At 45.0% G+C, this 11,066-nt stretch overlaps 1 protein-coding gene across 1 annotated transcript; it reads right to left on the bottom strand.

Moving 5' to 3' along the window:
* Positions 1–7,409: 7,409 nt before the first annotated feature.
* On the bottom strand, positions 7,410–10,850 carry LOC124674869 (E3 ubiquitin-protein ligase RNF14-like). Its single transcript, XM_047210923.1, has 7 exons — positions 10,530–10,850; positions 10,022–10,096; positions 9,386–9,938; positions 8,615–9,000; positions 8,119–8,321; positions 7,863–8,016; positions 7,410–7,762 (listed from the first exon to the last, which is right to left on the bottom strand). Exons 1-7 carry the CDS (start codon positions 10,848–10,850, stop codon positions 7,631–7,633), a joined length of 1,824 nt encoding a protein of 607 aa, XP_047066879.1. The 3' UTR covers positions 7,410–7,630.
* Between the last annotated feature and the right edge of the window lie 216 nt (positions 10,851–11,066).

Raw genomic sequence — 11,066 nt, 5'->3', positions numbered from 1 at the left:
ACAAATGGCAAGAAGCCATGAAATCCGAAATGGGATCCATGTATGATAACAAAGTATGGACTTTGGTAGACTTACTCGATAGCCGAAAGGCTGTCGAGAATAAATGGATCTTCAAGAGAAAAACAGATGCTGATGGTAATATTACTTGTCTATAAAGCTCGACTTGTCGCAAAGGGTTTCCGACAAATTCAAGGAGTTGACTACGATGAGACTTTCTCACCCGTAGCGAAGCTAAAATCTGTGAGGATTTTGTTAGCAATAGCTGCATTTTTCGATTATGAGATTTGGCGGATGGATGTCAAAACGGCGTTCCTTAATGGAGACATTGAGGAAGAGTTGTATATGGTACAACCCAAAGGTTTTGTTGATCCTAAAAATGCTGACAAAGTATGCAAACTTCAGCGTTCAATCTATGGACTCGAAGCAAGCATCGAGAAGTTGGAACCGACGCTTTGATAAGGTGATCAAAGACTTCGGGTTTATACGAGTGTCATGGAGAGGCCCTGTATTTACAAGAAAGTGAGTGGGAGCTACTGTAGCATTCTCGATATTATATGTAGATGACATATTATTGATCGGGAATGATATAGAACTATTAAGCAGATGTAAAAGGTTATTTGAATAACGAGTTTTTCAATGAAAGACCTTGGTGAAGCATCGTATATATTAGGCATCAAGATTTATAGAGATAGATCAAGACGCCTAATAGGGCTATCACGAGTACATACCTGGACAAGATTCTAAAGAAGTTTAGAATGGACGAAAGTAAGAAAGGGTTTTTACCTATGTTACCGGGCAAGGTCTTGAGTAAGACTCAAGGACCGGCTACGGCAGAAGAAAGAGAAAGGATGAATCGGATCCCCTATGCTTCGGCGATGGGCTCTATTATGTATGCCATGCTATGTACAAGACCGGATATAGCACATGCTTTGTTAGTTTGACTAGCAGATATCAAAGTGATCCAGGAATGGAACACTGGACGGCGGTCAAGAATATCCTGAAGTACTTGAAAAGAACTAAGGATATGTTTCTTTGTTATGGAGGTGACCAAGAGCTCGTTGTAACAAGTTACACCGATGCAAGTTGGAACAACGATCTCGATGACTCTAAGTCACAATGCGGGTACGTGTTTATATTGAATGGTGCTTTGCGATAAGCTGGGCAAGCTCGAAGCGGTGCACGGTGGCGAAGTCTTCAACGGAATCGAGTACATAGCGGCTTCGGAGGCTTCATCAGAAGCGGTATGGATGAAGAGGTTCATTGTAGAGCTCGGTGTGGTTCCTAGTGCATTGGACCCATTAATCATTTACTGTGATAACATGGGTGCCATCGCCAATGCACAAGAGCCAAGGTCACACAAGAGGCTGAAGCATATCAAGCTGCGTTACCTCTCGATTCGCGAGTACATCGAAGATGGAGAAGTAAAGATTTGCAAAGTACACAGCGATCCGAATATAGCAGATCCGTTGACTAAAGCTCTCCCTAGGGCAAAGCATGACCAACACCAGAATGCCATGGGTGTTAGGTATATTACAATGTAATCTAGATTATTGACTCTAGTGCAAGTGGGAGGTCGAAGGAGATATGCCCTAGAGGCAATAATAAAGTGGTTATTATTTATATCTTTATGTTTATGATAAATGTTTATATATCATGCTAGAATTGTATTAACCGAAACATTAGTACATGTGTGATATGTAGACAAACAAGAAGTCCCTAGTATGCCTCTTAAACTAGCTTGTTGATTAATGGATGATTAGTTTCATAATCATGAACATTGGATGTTATTAATAACAAGGTTATATCATTGTGTGAATGATATAATGGACACACCCAATTAAGCGTAGCATAAGATCTCGTCATTAAGTTATTTGCTATAAGCTTTTCGATACATAGTTACCTAGTCCTTATGACCATGAGATCATGTAAATCACTTATACCGGAAAGGTACTTTGATTACACCAAACACCACTGCGTAAATGGGTGGCTATAAAGGGGGGATTAAGTATCCGGAAAGTATGAGTTGAGGCATATGGATCAACGGTGGGATTTGTCCATCCCGATGACGGATAGATATACTCTGGGCCCTCTCGGTGGAATGTCGTCTAATGTCTTGCAAGCATATGAATGAGTTCATAAGAGACCACATACCACGGTACGAGTAAAGAGTACTTGTCTGGAGACGAGGTTGAACAAGGTATAGAGTGATACCGAAGATCAAACCTCGGACAAGTAAAATATCGCGAGACAAAGGGAATTGGTAATGTATGTGAATGGTTCATTCGATCACTAAAGTCATCGTTGAATATGTGGGAGCCATTATGGATCTCCGGATCCCGCTATTGGTTATTGGTCGGAGTGAGTACTCAACCATGTCCGCATAGTTCTCGAACCGTAGGGTGACACACTTAAAGTTGGATGTTGAAATGGTAGTACTTGAATTATGGAATGGAGTTCGAATATTTGTTCGGAGTCCCGGATGAGATCCCGGACATCACGAGGAGTTCGGAATGGTCCGGAGAATAAGATTCATATATAGGATGTCATTTTATGTGAAATAAAATGTCGCGGAAGGTTCTATGGAAGGTTCTAGAAGGTTCTAGAAAAGTCCGGAAGAAACCACCAAGGAAGGTGGAGTCCACAAGGGACTCCACCTCCATGGCCGGCCAGCCCTAGATGGAGTGGAGTCCCAAGTGGACTCCACCATAGGGGGCCGGCCACCCCCACATGGGAGGTGGGAATCCCACCTTTGGGTGGGAGTCCTAGTTGGGCTAGGATTGCCCCTCCTATGGAAGGTTTTGGTTTCGGGTCTTATTCGAAGACTTGGACACCAACACTTGGGTTCCACCTATATAATGAGGGGCATAGGGGAGGGGGCCGGCCACACCAAAGCCACCACCTTGGCCGCACCCCTTGGAGGCCGGCCACCCCTCTCCCCAAACCCTAGCCGCCCCACTCCTCCTTCTTCCCCGCACGCTTAGCGAAGCTCCGCCGGGATTCTCCACCGCCACCGACACCACGCCGTCGTGCTTTGTCGGATTCAAGAGGAGCTACTACTTCCGCTGCCCGGCTCGGAACGGGGAGGTGGACGTCGTCTTCATCAACAACCGAACGTGTGACCGAGTACGGAGGTGCTGCCCGTTCGTGGCGCCGGAACCGATCGTGATCAAGATCTTCTACGCGCTTTTGCAAGCGGCAAGTGAACGTCTACCGCAGCAACAAGAGCCTCATCTTGTAGGCTTTGGAATCTCTTCAAGGGTGAGACTCGATACCCCCTCGTTGCTACCGTCTTCTAGATTGCATCTTGGCTTGGATTGCGTGTTCGCGGTAGGAAATTTTTTGTTTTCTATGCAACGTTATCCTACAAAGTGGCTAAAGGATTTCCGGCGGCAGGCAACACTACACGATCTAGACAATCCGACCAACTAGTCGGTGGTTAAGCATGCTCTTAGTGAATCGGTGGATGTTGTTCTGTTGGCGACTAAAGAGTTCAACAAATGGTGGTTGACGCGCGGTCATCGACCTAGCCGACAACGACGATGGTAGCAGCGAAAATAGTGGCCCGAATAGCCCTAGCAACCTCTCGTCGTCCTTTTGGGATGGCAATGACAACGACGACAATGGCGACAATGCAGACAATAGCGTCCTAGACCGGAGCGTGTCCGCAAGCAGCTCTAGGTTTTAGGCTGTTTCAAATTTTCCGTTTAGATTTTTATAAATTTCTAACTATTTGATTATTTTTTTGTTGGTTTGTTTGAATTTTGCTTTTAACTTTTTTTTGGGTAGACTGTATTGGAGGCGCCGCTTTGGATATATGTCTACAATAGAGTGACAGTGTGTTGGTGCCCCCAAAACGGCTTGTTACATGCTGTTTTGGGCTCCTATTTGGGGTTGTCGGTGGAGATGATGTAACCTTGCACTTCATGTTATTGTTGCTTGTAGTTTTCTGATGGGTACTTAGGGCTTCTCTGGTTGAGGGCATGCTTGGTTTGCAGAATTCTACAAACATAATAAATAAATAAAACAGAAGAATATGATAGAAATGCGCTTCAAAACATACACACACGAATTCAAAATATAGCATCCAGGTGTTGCAATCGCATGCATCTCCGTTCTAGCAAATAAAGGTAACATACCATGCATGACCATACTCCTGTCGGTCGGGTATATTAGTATTCCTATAATTATCAATTTACTTATCGGAAATACTTTTGTACACCCACGCATGGGTGTGGGTGTTTCCATCACCGTCCATTTATTCCTTGAGATTCGTGCCCACCATGGTAGATGGAAAGATTCCTTTCTCTCTCCTCTTTTTATCCGAATCTCAAAGCACAATGGACGGTGACGGAAACACCCACACCCATACGTGGGTGTACAAAATCCACTCTCTTTACTTATTACGAAAAGTCTCTTTGCCTCATGAGCACTAGTGAGCCCGTTGTTATAAAGAGTATAAAAAAATATTTACAAGTTTATTTTTTTTGAAAAGAAATCCTACCATAGCCAATGAAGTGAACTACAAGTATGCAAAATCGCAATGCGAAATTGTTTGTATTGCATGCTACACAAAAATGAAAATTTCTGATAAAATTTAAATATTTTTAAATATGCATACTCAAATCCACATGTTTGTCATTGTTGTGTAGCTTTGAATACAAAGTATTTAAAATTAATATTTTGCACGTTTGTGGATACATGATTGGGTACATCCAGATTTTTTTCAAATTATTTTGAAATTTGTAAATATGATTTCCGGATTTATTAAAATAATAGGATCCTGGTGCCCTGGAGCCAAAAAAATTCCACTCATATATATTACAAAAAATATATCACTATAAACTTGAGATGTGATTTATATTATATAGGTGAAGTTGATTCTTAGGGATAATGCAGAACTAATAAACCCAACCGAGGGAGCGAAAATGCCTATCGGAACCTGGCAACGCGCGAGGATGAAAACGGAGCCAATCAGAGAGCGACAGGCCTCTGACAACGTGTGTATTTTCAGCGGTATTTGTTTTGTATGTCTCGGCCACCGACGTGTATTCGCATTAAATCCTCTGTCTTCTTTCCTCCTTCCTTCCCCACGATTCCTCCTAGATTTACAGACCGCCGCACGCCGCATCCCCTCTTGGCCTCTTCCTCAAGCAGGTCGCCCCCACGCGCCCTCGCTCCTCCTGCAGACGGATGCTCGCCGCCCCCACCTCCCCCCATCACCCGCTCCCGCCCCCGATCCCTCGAGCTCCACCGGGCGGTGATGCCGCAGCGGCGGTGCGGCGCTGCGGGGGTTGGTCGGGCGTCGGAGGAGGGATTGTTGGCCGAGCTAGCTCGGGTGGCGGAGGCCGACGGCGGGGCGAAGTGGCCGTCAAGGTGGTGTTCGGCTGGGCGCAGCGGTCGTCAACGGTGAGTCGCCGCCGGATACTCACCGGCACGCACGCCCTCGAGCTGCAGCGTGCCTCCCGGCCGGCGTTGATGACCACCACGACGGCTGTTCGGCGGTGCTGGCGGCGTTGATGACCACCACGGCGGCTGTTCGTCGATGCGGGCTAGCTCGGACGGAGGAGGAGGATTTCCTGGCCGAGCTAACTCGGGTGGCGGAGGACTCCGTCGGGACGCAGTGGCCGAGTCGAGGCGGCGCTTGGCCGCGGTGGGGGCGGCGCCGGATCCGTCTTCATCAGCCGAGAGACCCCCGCCACGGCGGCGGTGCCGGCCCTTGAGCTCCATTGCCATTGCCGCCACGGCTAGCTCGGGTGACGGAGGGCTCCGGGCGCAGGGCCGCGGTAGGGGTGGCGCCGGCTCCGGGCGCATCGGCAAGAAGACGCTCCTGTCGCTGTCGCTGGACACAGGGATGGTCCCTGACCAGATCGTGCCAAGAATCGCGAGCTCATCGCCATGGACTCGCCGACCGAGTTCAGCAACGCCGGGCGGAGAAGAAGGCGACCCCGACCCCGAGGATGCGGCGGCCGAAGTGCTCGCGGCTTGCGTGTGGATGGACGAGGCGAGGTCGACGGCGATGAGCTCGTGGAGCTCCCCTCTCGTTCCCTCGAGGTCGTGGCGGCTGGCCGGGCCGACGGCGGGGCTCAAGCACAACGAGTTCTTGCTGTCGATGCGCAGCTCCGCGCTGGCGTGCTGGTACTGCTGAGCTCCTCGCCCGCTTCCTCTCCCTCAAACGCATCACCGTGACGGACCTCAACTTCAATTTCCTCTTTCTTTTTTGTTTCTCTGGGCTGTGTTGGACAGATTTCCCTTGATCTTATTCCAATCTAGTTATTTTTTTCTTCCGATCCAAATGGCTGTAACAAAATAATGTGTGTCTTTTCTTCCGATCAAAATGGTCCTTTTTTCTTCCGATCAAAATGGTCCATTAATAGTGTTAACAGTTTTTTCATCATTAATTAATTTGGGAGAACTGCTAATGGATATTTCCGTATTTAAAAATATTGTTTCAAAAATAATGTTATAACACAAAATGTCCATTTTAGAATTGGTATAAAATGGCATCTTTTTACATTCAACATTCTATCTTGATGTTCATTTTAGATTCGTACAGGCTCAATTTTTTTTTACTATTTCCACCATTAGGACAAAATGGTTTGCAAAAATCTCATCTCGATCTGGTAAGAAGAATGTGTATTTTTTTCTTCCGATTCAAATGTTTTAGCGGTAACAAATGTTATTTTGTTCATGAATTTATCCAGAACTTTGTCAACTAATTGGTGAATTAAATGAATCGATTTATTGACTTAATAATTTAAAATGCAACAACATTTTATTTTCCATCATTGTTTAAAACTTTGTGATCCAAATTTGTCGATTTTGACTATTTCCATCATTAATGGAGAAAACTGCCAACGAATCTTTTCATATTTTTAAAATAATTTTTTTAAAAAAAATTTATAACACAAAATCATTGGAACAAAATGCCTATTTTGGATTAGTACATAACGACATATTTTAACATCCTTGATGTTTTTAATATTCTAACGGAGACATAGCAGGCAATAAATGGATTCGCGGGGCACTTGCGTACGAGCCTGCGACGCAAAGTAACTGCTTCTGCATTTACTATCATCCCACTTGCGTACGAGCCTGCGACGTATAAAAAAGAGTATTTGCTAATCGGAAACACACTAATGATTCGTATTTGCTGATTGCTATTTTAAGTGCTAATCGCGGGGCACCAACCAACGCGTGGGATTTTGACCTCGCCCGTTGCCAGGTCCCAATCGTGCGGGTCGACCGAGGGAGTAAGTAATCACCCTTTGTTGTTATACACGCATGTCATGTTTAATTGATTGCATGCGGCTAGTACTTGCTCGACCTAGAACTAGATAAATTCTATGACATCACTAAGTTTTATGTGCAATTCATGTGCGCTGAGAAAAATATGTGTAATTGCACACATATGTGCAATTCTCATGTGCATGAATCACGATACAAATTTAACGGTACTAGAGTCGACTTAGAACTAACTTAATTGTGATCGACTAGAACTAGCAAAAGGGATATGATTAGTCAGAATAGAAGAAAAGTGTCCCAATAAAACATACATCAAATGTGAAAGCCCTAACCTGCAATACTGCAACCTAATCTGAAAGAATGTAACAGTGGGAGTAGGGATATGACACTAGAACTTTATCTTCACACAATCTTGTGAGCCCCAGTGCTCGCTTTGTTCCCCGGCAAACTGGACCTGCTTCTTGCACAGTGTGCAATAGCTGGCTTGGCACGACCAGCAGAAAATATATTTATAATCATCCTGAATGCATATGGCCACTGGTTAGATGCAATAGAGGCAAACTGGTGATCTGTAATGTGGAACAGAATGTTCCAGTCTGAAAAATGATGTGGTTCATTACCTTATAAATTTTTTGACGGCATTTTGGACATTTTATGGTACTGCCTACAGGTTGTTTTTCAGTACGTACGCGATTTCTTGTTTCTAACTGTTCCAGCAGCTTGCCCCAGTCTGTTGTGTCTTTTTCTTTATGATGAAAGAGGTCACATCTCCCGCTGCAGTTTGTTAAAACATGCATGCATAAAGATAAGTAAGCCTAGATTATGAACCTTTGTCTTTATTTATATAAAAGACCCTGCATAGTTCAGACTGCCAACCTGAAATGGGCATAGCCAGCGATGATAGCCTTGCCACAGCGGAAGCAGAATGTCTGACCACAGCTGCTACACACAACTTTGTTGCATCCGTCAGTTTTGCTGATGGTCATTTGACATTTTGGACATGATCTAGCATTGCTGTAAAGCAGTTTTACACTAATCATGTCCTCCACCATCCCCCGTGTGGCCATCTTGCCTGATGCCTGCAAAGATAAAATTGAAGACGACAGATGTTCAGTAGTCAATATATTTCAGCAGTCAATATGACATGTAATGCCCCTAAGGAGGTGCCAAAAGCGTATGACACTCTACGAAGATCTATGAGAGATTTGCAGATCAAATGCATATTGGATATTTGAAAGATTTGGAAAGAAAACAACAGATATTTTATGAAGGTACACCGGCCCCGACTACGAAAGTGAGGACCAATTGCGCGGTATAACAACAGATGCAAGTTTCAAACATACAACATTAAAGATTTTAGATGTATTTCTACCTGCTGCCGCTGGAGCTTTTCTTCCAGAGTTAGACACAACTTTCCTGGATGGCGCGGGTCCTTGCACACCGAACAGAAAACAAAACAACATTTTGGGCATTGCGCGTTGCTATCCTCGTCCTCCAAGCAACTGATTGCACACCTTGGACACTGGACCACGTCTGACATTGAGTCCAATGCCTTCTCAAGAGTAAGCTTATCCCAACGCTCAAATTCTTCCTTGCCCAGAAGCCTCTTTAGCAAATACGGCGGAATAGAAACATTGCACTTAGTATCAGGGCATACCAACTGAAAGAAAGTACCATCCTTCACATGCATCCTGCATAAGGTCTCCATGCACTTGACACAGAACAAGTGCTCGCACGGAAGCGTGATGAAGTTTGAACCTGATTTTTCCAAATGAAAGTTAGTCTACAAGGAGGATAAAATTCCATGGGCCCAATTGAATTTCCTAATATGCTTAATTAGAAGCCAGACGGTTCTTATACTATCTACTGTGAGCTATGAAAATTTTAACCGCAGATTGGTACCACCGTGGGACAGTTCAAGAAGAACTAGCACAGCGTGGAATAGATGCCATAGAACAAGTGGTATTCTTCCAAGGAAGACCCAATAAAAGAAAATAATAACTTTTTTTAAACATAAGGCATTACGCCCAGCTTTAAATTAATAAAGCCACCAACGGCCAGAAAATAATAACTAGGCATGCTCATTATTTGGCACTACTGCAGAACAGAAAAGAAGTTAAAAAAGAAAAAAGAAAAAACTTACCTTTGCTCTGGTTAAGGCAAATCATGCACATGTGGAGATCCTCAAGAAAAACTTGATGACACTTCCTACTACTGTAACTGAGCATCAAAGGGATCACAGACTCCAATGAGAGACTTCTAGAGATTGCACGGCTATCTCCTTTGTGCTTAGGAATATCTGGACCTAATGTTATTTTGTGATCGAACCCGAGGTGTGGCAAAGAAGAGGTGTTTATCCACTCAACCCATCGGTATACAACTTCTTCCCCTGGTAGCTCTGCCCAAATGGTGTCAAGCATCTCACAGAGCTGAGAAACACTAGGCCCGTCCATCCATTTAGCGGTGACTGTAAAATATGGGGGCTCTTTGCTTGGATAGGACTGTGGGAGCAAGCATGTCAATATTAGAGGGGGTAGGTGCTCAAAGCTGCAAGAATAGGAGAAGTCATCCCCTTTATCCTCCTCATGTTGTTCTATACAATCATCAGGACATCCTCTGTCTTCTCCAATTCTATTGACTGGAGAAAACCTAGCGCACACTTCAGCGGCATTTTGCAATTCGTACCGTATGTAAATCTGGAATTAAAGAAATTTTTAAAAAATCATCAAAACAAAGTTTTTATCACCCAAACAAAACACTGATGGACAGTATAAGTAACCTGAAAATGGCGGAGCCCTCCTTTGTTTTCTAGTACAGCGAGATCGTCCCCGTATATTGCCTCCAGTGCCATCAGCTGTAGTGAAGATCAAATGAGGAAGCAAATTAGCCATGCTACTATCGTGAAGTATCAAATGGTACAATGAAGCAACGCTGTTCGCAAACCCTGAAGCGACGCAGTTCGCAATTCCAAAAGCAACGCCATCACAACCTCACAAAGTCATTTTTTTTCCTTTTTTTTGCAGTATATGTGCAAACTTATGAGGAAAATTAGCTAAACTTCGTTTCTTAGAAAGTGAAATACGAGAATATCCCAGTTTTACAGTAGTAATCTAATAATCTCCACTCTATGCAGTTTCCAGCAGAACCTTCCAAAATAACAATCGGACGCAGCGTCACGACCGTACGAATTGAGAAAATGCATTGCAACTTTTCGCTATAGCTCAGATCAAAATCATAGGTAAGATTAGTGATGAAAATTTCCAATTTGATTTTAGTAGTAGACCGACCTCGTCGTCCTGTCGCTGCAGGTTGTCCATTATCTCATCCGCTTCTGCCTCGTTCTCGGCGCAAAGACGGAGTCCCGCTGCGGCCATGGCGGCCTCCTCCAGCCTCGAGTCCGCCTCAGCCGCCGCGACCCACGGGGTGTCCAGGTGGAGCACGTCCTCCTCGGCGCCGCCATCATGCGACACCGGCCTCGCCTCTGCCTCTGCGGCGCGCCACGAGGACGAGGGAGTCGAGGAGGATGCCTGGGATGACAGTTCCGGGGAGGGGATGCGGTGCGATTCGACCGCTCGCGAGGTCGCGGCGCCGACGGAAGCTGCTGCCATGGCGGGAGCTTGGAGTTGCCGTTGAGTCGGGGTCAGTCCCTGATTCGGGGGAGCGGTGTCGATGCTCTTTCGGTTTTTTCGCCCGATCGTCACCCGTTGCGTTTGTGTAGGTTTCCTAGGGTGTTTGGATATACAGTATCAATATATACATTAGGTTTGTACCGAGTTAAAAACAAATTCAGTTTGAAAAACTTTATATATACGAAACTGTAAAAA

This window comes from Lolium rigidum, chromosome 7 (assembly GCF_022539505.1).
Source record: "Lolium rigidum isolate FL_2022 chromosome 7, APGP_CSIRO_Lrig_0.1, whole genome shotgun sequence".
In the NCBI taxonomy this organism is placed as follows: domain Eukaryota; kingdom Viridiplantae; phylum Streptophyta; class Magnoliopsida; order Poales; family Poaceae; genus Lolium; species Lolium rigidum.
The sequence above is the reverse complement of the archived record's forward strand: the minus strand, read 5'-3'. Positions and strand labels throughout refer to the sequence as shown.

What these genes read in the sequence shown, in the direction of transcription:
- LOC124674869 (XM_047210923.1), bottom strand. Translation starts at nt 10,850, where the DNA reads ATGGCAGCAGCTTCCGTCGGCGCCGCGACCTCGCGAGCGGTCGAATCG. An exon ending in AAAAGCTCCAGCGGCAGCAG is followed by an intron (nt 8,322 to 8,614) that starts GTAGAAATACAT and finishes TTATCTTTGCAG; the next exon opens with GCATCAGGCAAGATGGCCAC. An exon ending in GCCGTCAAAAAATTTATAAG is followed by an intron (nt 7,763 to 7,862) that starts GTAATGAACCAC and finishes ATATGCATTCAG; the next exon opens with GATGATTATAAATATATTTT.